The sequence below is a fragment of the Eleutherodactylus coqui genome, chromosome 1 (assembly GCF_035609145.1).
Source record: "Eleutherodactylus coqui strain aEleCoq1 chromosome 1, aEleCoq1.hap1, whole genome shotgun sequence".
Lineage (NCBI taxonomy): Eukaryota > Metazoa > Chordata > Amphibia > Anura > Eleutherodactylidae > Eleutherodactylus > Eleutherodactylus coqui.
Genome location: NC_089837.1, coordinates 93,778,304 through 93,786,600, shown reverse-complemented (window position 1 = coordinate 93,786,600; position 8,297 = coordinate 93,778,304). Strand labels below are relative to the sequence as shown.

Below are 8,297 nucleotides of genomic sequence, written 5' to 3'. Positions count from 1 at the left end.
GAGTTAAAAGGAACTTCAGTCTGCTGTAGCATGTTTTCATGCAAGGTGCGCCACTTCCTAACCGTGTGGATGGCGATCCAGAGCCGAGTGAACCCCCCCTTGTTACATCCCCTAATACTAATTCAGGGACCATAAAACCTACATATCTTTACCAGTAGACTATTTAAGTATTTAATTTCTCTATTCATCCTGTTGTGGTATTCTTTTAAGTGCAAATTAATCACATCTATGTCTGTGCCTTGTCATAAGAATGTGTATATGTATTGTAGCAACACGGGGGTTACTTAGTATACCAATGGTCACTTTCACTCCTCTGTTAGTTTATTTAACATAAGTTTTAGCAGAACAGAAACGACTGGGTCTCCAGATAAATTATAACGTTTGCAAAGTCCATCAATATAATCCTCCAACAGTCCACAGGAGAAGCAATCAAGTCCACAACTCAGCCAAACAGCAACAAGTCCGTTCACCTTCACAGACCTATAGTAGTCCAGAAGCGCAGCTTATCGCCATGCCGTAGCGTCTCCAGACCTCAATCCTAGGGCCAGAGTTTCCCAAACGTCCTGCCAGGACAACGTCTCTCCGCCTAGTCACAGCGTCTCTCTCTGCTTACAACAGGAGTCAGGTTGACCAGAAGTCTGGTCACAACACAAGTCTGGTTCTCCCAGACACACACACCTCCTTCTCACTTCCATCTGACTCTTTACATAGTTTGCTGGTTCAGGTGTAAGATCTAGCCTGGAGTAATTTAGGACCGATCTATATAACAGAAGCTAACAACCTCTGTGACATATATCTTCTATTCCATACCATACCTGTGGGTGTTTCCCCTTTTCTCTGACACCAGAATGCCTGTCTGTGTCCCCCTACAGGCCATTCTCTATCGTGCACCTCTACAGTATGCATCCCTCTTCGGATCTGTTTCATTATGCCTGAGAAGTTTGAAAGCTCGCTATAACATCATGCATTTTTGTTAGCCATTAAAAGGTATCATATGTACGAGATTAAGTGGTTTCTCTTGCTGGGAGCAATCACATTTTGTTCTACTGGCTAACATGGTACCAAACTTTTTGAAGTATTTAGTTACTCGGTACTTTCTTTCGAGGGCCACTGGCAATGCATCCTCATATTACAACAATCTGCCACCCTTTGCCCACCTCCCGGGTGCTGGTCAATAGTTTCCCACCTTTAGCCAGTTGCTCCCCAAACCCTTCCCTTCTTAGAGAGACCCTACACAACATCTGAGGACACATGAACAACAAGAAAACAAGAGCAAAACCGTACCCCCCCTTTACATAAGGATCAAACATAAATAAGTATGCAGATAAGTTGGCGTTGATTTAAGTTGCCCACCTTGTCGTTTTATAGCATGAGTTAGGAACAAGGAAATAAACAGCCACCTTATCGAAATGGAAAAACTGACTACCAAGTAAAGTAAAACTCAAATTTCAAAACTAGAAGAGCTATACTTTGCCAGAAAGATGAAAAAAGTGTCTCTGTGCCAAAAAAACTGTGTAGGAACAACGGTCACTGATAAAGAGGTGAACAGTAATTATTGGGAAACATTTCTGTAAATAATACAACTGATCTGCTCACTCAGCCACCCCGTTCTCTTATAAATACAGGTGCCATTAACAGGCACGCTGCAGCGCTTCTTGGGAAATTCTTCACATGGTGTCCAGTACGAAATAAGGATGACTTCCGCTTTCCAAGTGTTACTGTGCCTCTGCCTGTTGGGTAAGCTCAGACATCGTTTACTACATGCCCACACAATGGCGCTCATTGTTAATTCATGATGAATATCTGTAAATTACATATTTATAATCTGATTTCTTGAAAGAGGTTTTCAGATTCAGATAATCCTTTTTTGGTTGGATCCCAGCAGCGGGACACCCTCATAGTCAACTGTTATTGCTGTGGCTGTTACTTCACCATTACTCATGTAACAACCATAAAACCTGCAGCCATAATTATTAAAGCTGATTAATATTTATGTAGTCATGACCCTTTTTAGTATCTTTTTCTCCTGACAGTGAGTTTGAATACATGTCCCCTTTCTGGCCTGACTCCTCCTAATTGCAGTATCTCCTGTATTGTTCTAATGGCAACTTTGGTCTCAGGCAATTTAATATGTAAAGACTACAAGGCAACAACTGTGATTGAAACCTTTAAAAAATGACAGTCAATTTTAATAATGTCCAATTTAGAGGGTTTTTTTGGACAAAAATACTATTGATAACCTATCCTGAGGATCGGTCATCAATAGTTGATGGGCAAGGGTGCGCCACTTGGGAACTTCGACAATCTGATGAACAGGTGCAAGTTATCAGCACTGCAAATAAACAGGGGTTGGACCAGAAGCCGCTGCTCCGACCCGTGTGTAGTGGTTGGCACTTGTAATCGCAGATGCAGCTCTCATTGAATTCAATGAGACCCCAGCCTGCAGTTACAAGTGCCGGCCACTACATTTCCACTCCAAGCCAGGTATATTTGCGGTGCTGACAGTGGGCGCTCAATCAGCTGATAACCTGGGTTACCAAAATATAGTTTTTAGTGATACCATTTTGAGGATACATACATTTTTTTTATCGCTTTTTTTAATCAATTTTTTTCTTGGAGTCGGGGGCTGAGCAAAAAAGAGTGCAATTCTGGTATTGCATTTTTTTTCTGCTATGCAAAATTATTAATGTGATATTTTAATATACTTTTCACAATATACTTTTATGACTCGGTGATCTCAATTTTTTTTATTAATCTTTGTGATGACTGGGAAAATGTTTTCCTTAACCCCTTGAGTGGCAGGCCCGGAAATTTTCCGGGACGAGCTCCACTGCTCAAAGCCATACTGCCCGGAAGATTTCCGGGCTATGTATCACTATGGGAGCTGCAGAGCACAATGCCACAAGCTGTGACAGTGTGCTCTGCCTGCACAGACCCACAGAGAATAAAGCAAGGGCTTTGAAAAACCAGCAGAAGATATTGCCGATATGTCGGCAAACTCCTGCACTGGTTTGTTTACAGGTTGCCATAGAGACCATCGGCTTGTCAGAAGCAAGCCGATGGTCTCTGTGGCAGGGAGAGCTGGTGCTTGGCTGTCAGAGGACACCTAGGTACCTGCTCTTGCAGCAGAGATCAGAAAAAAACTCCGATCTCTGCTGTGTTAACCCTTTACATGCTGCAGTCTATGTGACTGCAGCATGTAAAGGGCTGTCACTGCAGCATGTAAAGGGCTGTCACCATCGGACCCCCGGAATGTGATCAGGGGGTCCTGATGGGTCCCTGTGGAAGTCCCCTAAAGGGACAAAAAAAAAATTTAAAAAAAAAAATTATAAAAAAAATAATAAAAACACTTGTCTCCCTTTACTTTGTAAAAAATCAAAAATACAATCACACATGTGGTATCCGTGTGCGTCGTAATGACCCAGAGAAGGAAGTTAATACATTATTTAAGTTAATACATTATTTAACCCCTTAATGACATGCCCCCTTTTTTTCTTTTTTCCCCATTTCTTTTTTTCCTCCCCCCTGTTTAAAAAATCACAACTTGTCCCGCAAAAAACAAGCCCTCACATGGCCATGTCAATGGAAAAATGAAAAAGTTATGGCTCTTGAGACGCAACTGCAAAATTAGTTGAAATTCAATAATTAGACCATTTTAAAAAACCTGCCCTGGTGGGCACGACAGGGTGGTAGGAAACCCGCCACTCAAGGGGTTAAAACGTTTTTTTGGGTTTTTTTGTAATTAAAAAAAAAAAACATTAATTCCTGTTTGGAGCACGGGTTCCAAATTTGCTTAACCTCGACAACAACTTAATCCATATCCTATTCCTACCTGTTGTGGTTGATGGGAACAAGTTTTCGAAAATGCATAAATCTGTATATCACCGCTGTATTTGGCAATGTTACATTTTAATTATATTCTTGAAAGACAAATAATTTGAAAAAAACCCAAAACATTACTTTATTTTTACTTATTTTTATTTGCTATAGCCGACTTACACTTGCGATCATTTGATCACTCACACAGCATAATGCGTTATAATTAGAGATGAGCGAGCACGCTCGGATAAGTGTTCTATTAAGACGTTCCACATGCATCATATTGTAGGGACAAATCTGCTGAGTTATTATCCCAAACAGAAATTTATTAAGACTGGTATTCCCAATGCCAGTCTTAGTACAGTTTCCCCAAGTGCATGATGTGCTAAATGCATGAAAAGGCGAACACCACTTCAGGTATTACACACATTCCTGGCACCTTGATGCACCTTCTCAAAAAATGTAAGCCAGGTCTGACCTGGCGTACATTTCTAGTATTTATGCCAGTTTATGGCATACATTATACATAAATCTATCAATCTGGGGTGGCCACACCCCCTCGTGACAAAGATATCTCGTATAAAGATAATTTTCTTTATGAATTTTATGTTACTTTTATGATTATTCCTTAACCTACAATTTTCCAGGGCTGAGCTACACAGCGCCCCAAGGGAGAAATGTAGGTTGGTGTGTGACATCAGATATTGAAGACAAAAAGTGCAATGATCTTGCAAACTCTTTCACCGTCAATCAAATTCACCTAAAATGTGTGAAAAAATCCAGCACTTCGGACTGCATGAAAGCTATCAGTGTGAGTACATCTTCATGGAAGTCCATGGCCATTCATAAAGTAGTGGCTTGAACCAGGTACAACTGCTGAACAATGAAGTAGATTTCTCTCCAAATCATATCTTGTAGTGTTACCTGAAACCAGCATACCTGGAAATATAGACTAGAAAATTAGAGAATGGCTACAAAGAGAATCTCCAGCTCTGGGGACGGTGTAATTTTAAATCTATCCAGCGGTGGCGCTGCAGGGGAATGGAGCATTTGTTGCAGGAATCACCCATAGATTGAGCTGATATTGTCGAGGGAACTTTCTAACAAAAGTAAAATAAATGATATCAGTATCATTGATGAGCCTATTGTTTTTCAGGATGGAGAAACAGATGCTATTTCTCTGGATGGCGAAGATGTTTTCGAAGCTTCGTTAAATCCTTTTAATCTGAAGCCCATCATGGTTGAAATTTCTTTTCAGAGAGGTGAGCACTAATCTCATGTGTCTAGAGTTATTATTTTTTCATTACTGTCAAAGAACAAGGTTAGGCCATCCATAGTAGATTGCCAAGGGTCTGCCTCCATTCCCACTGCAGTGGCCAGGTTTGGTATTACATGCAAAGCTTCCATTCACTTCAATGGGAACATTGCCTGCAATACCAAGCTTTGCCACTGCAGTACGAATGGAACTGTCTTCTTCATGAAGAAATGAGCTCAGTGCACAAGAGCATTTGGCCTGCTAATCCACTGGGATGTCAGTTGGTAGACTACCACTGATTTCCTATTGATGGCTTATTCTGTGGATAGGTCATCAGTAGTTTACAACTGGACAACCCCTTTAATTAGCCTGCATACAACACTCCTACATGTTTGACCATACAAATCATTATGGAGTACAAGATTATCTACCTAACAGCATGTGAAGTGACTACATCAGAGTGGGAGTGTAGAATGCAGTAATGGTTTAGTTGAGGGATTTCTGATTTAGTTTTAACAACCAAAGTTAAAGGTCTTATCCCAAGTTTTATTTCCTAGCCACATGACATTCAACAATCATAAGAATAGGAGTCCCGAAGTTAGCTTCTGCACTAAGATCTTGTCACAACTGGTAGGTCACTTCAGTCATTTGTATTACAAAATGTATATATTCTGGAGTGTCATTGGCCAGGACCTAACTTTGAGTTAGGGATACAAGGAACAGATGCCTGTTTGAGAATGCTGTATTGTGAAATATATTGCCCTAAATATGTGGCACCTGGTCTAAATTTAGCTTCATTCTTACAGAACTTTTTTTTTTTTTTAAAGCTCTCAATTTAGCAGATCTGAGTCCCTGTCAAAAAGAACGTCAGCGTGTAAACAAAAAAGACAAATCCCTTTTAGCAGCTTTTGTGCCCGAGTGTGATGAATGGGACAACTATAGTCCAAAGCAATGTCATGGCAGCACCGGTTACTGTTGGTGCGTTAATGAAGATGGTAAAGAGATTGATGGCACAAGAACTCCACCGACACAAAAATCTCCTACGTGTGAAGATCAAAGTAAGTAATAGTTCTCAGTTTTATTTTGTAATCTATATATATAAAGCTGAAAGCCCTCACTGACTCACTCACTGACTCACTGACTGACTCACTGACTGACTCGCCAAAAGTTCTCCAACTTCCCAATGTCGCAGAAACATGAAATTTGGCGCAAGCATAGATTATCTCCAAAATAGGAAAAGAAATTGGGTCCCAACTCGATTATTCAATTCTAGCGCAAAAGAATTGGCGTCGAAATTTAACGTACATAATCTAAGTCACTCACTTCCCAATGTCATAGAAACGGGAAATTTGGCACAAGCATTGATTATGTCATAAATAGGAAAAGTTAATTGGTCCCAACTCGATTATTCAATTCTATGCGCAAAAGAATTGGCATCAAAATTTTACGTACGTAATCTAAATCTCTCACTTCCCAATGTCATAGAAACGTGAAATTTGGCAGGAGCATTGATTATGTCATAAAAAGGAAACGCTAATGGGTCCCAACTCGATTATTCAATTCTATGCGCAAAAGAATTAGCGTCCAAATTTTACGTGCGGAATGTAATTTTCCCACTTTCCGGTGTCATAGAAACGGGAAATTTGGCACGAGCATTGATTATGTCATAAATAGGACAAGCGAATGGGTCCCAACTCGATTATTCAATTCTAGCGCAAAAGAATTGGCGTCGAAATTTTACGTGCGGAATGTAATTTTCTCACTTTCCGGTGTCATAGAAACGTGAAATTTGGCACGAGCATTGATTATGTCATAAGTAGGAAAAGCTAATGGGTCCCAACTCGATTATTCAATTCTATGCGCAATAGAATTAGCGTCCAAATTTTACGTGCGGAATCTAATTTTCTCACTTTCCGGTGTCATAGAAACGGGAAATTTGGCACGAGCATTGATTATGTCATAAATAGGAAAAGCTAATGGGTCCCAACTCGATTATTCAATTCTATGCACAAAAGATTTAGCGTCCAAATTTTACGTGCAGAATGTAATTTTTTCCCTTTCCGGTGTCATAGAAACAGGAAATTTGGCACGAGCATTGATTATGTCATAAATAGTAAAAGCTAATGGGTCCCAACTCCATTATTCAATTCTATGCGCAAAAGAATTAGCGTCCAAATTTTACGTACGGAATCTAATTTTCTCACTTTCCGGTGTCATAGAAACGGAAAATTTGGCAGGAGCATTGATTATGTCATAAATAGGAAAAGCTAATGGGTCCCAACTCCATTATTCAATTCTATGCGCAAAAGAATTAGCGTCCAAATTTTACGTGCGGAATGTAATTTTCTCACTTTCCGGTGTCATAGAAACGGGAAATTTGGCACGTGCAATGATTGTCATAAATAGGGAAGGCTAATGGGTTCTAACTTCATTATTCAATTCTATGCGCAAAAGAATGTGTCCAAATTTTACGTACATAATCAAAATCTCTCACTTCCCAATGTCATAGAAACATGAAATTTGGCACAAGCATTGATTGTGTCATAAATATGAAAAGTTAATGGGTCCCAACTTGATTATTCAATTCTATGCGCAAAAGAATTAGCGTCCAAATTTTACGTACGGAATCTAATTTTCTCACTTTCCGGTGTCATAGAAACAGGAAATTTGGCACGAGCATTGATTATGACATAAATAGGAAAAGCTAATGGGTCCCAACTCAATTATTCAATTCTATGCGCAAAAGAATTAGCGTCCAAATTTTACGTATGTAGTCTAATTCTCTCACTTCCTGATGTCATTTTATATAAAGGAAACGTCGCATGGTTACCTCCCCGTGGTATTTCCTAGGTAACGCAGAGAACTATGCAAAATGGTGAACATATTTTTTTCCTCAGTATCTCTAAAGTAACCACCACTTCATAAGCTTTTCCGTGTGAACACCAGATAAACACCAGTACCAAATTAACTCGGGCGAAGCTGGGTATATCAGCTGGTATATATATAAGGGTGCATTCACACGAACGTATATCGGCTCGGTCTTCACGCCGAGCCGATATACGTTGTCCTCGTGTGCAGAGGGGGGAAGATGGAAGAGCCAGGGCCAGGAGCTGTGCTCCCGCCCCCTCTCTGCCTCCTCTCCGCCCCTCTGCACTATTTGCAATGGGGAGAGGCGGGACAGGGGCGGGGCTAATTCCCGGACCTTAGCCCCACCCCCGTCCTG

The 8,297-nt window shown here is 40.5% G+C and overlaps 1 protein-coding gene across 1 annotated transcript in view; it reads left to right on the top strand.

The window, feature by feature from the left end:
* The first annotated feature begins 1,623 nt into the window (after positions 1-1,623).
* The window catches only part of LOC136622577 (saxiphilin-like), a 59,709-nt gene continuing 53,035 nt past the window's right edge, over positions 1,624-8,297 (top strand). The window contains exons 1-4 of the mRNA XM_066598107.1: positions 1,624-1,737; positions 4,467-4,630; positions 4,976-5,081; positions 5,902-6,132. Coding sequence (XP_066454204.1) covers positions 1,695-1,737; positions 4,467-4,630; positions 4,976-5,081; positions 5,902-6,132 — 544 coding nt within the window. The 5' untranslated portion in view covers positions 1,624-1,694. The remainder of the gene's footprint in view (positions 1,738-4,466; positions 4,631-4,975; positions 5,082-5,901; positions 6,133-8,297) is intronic.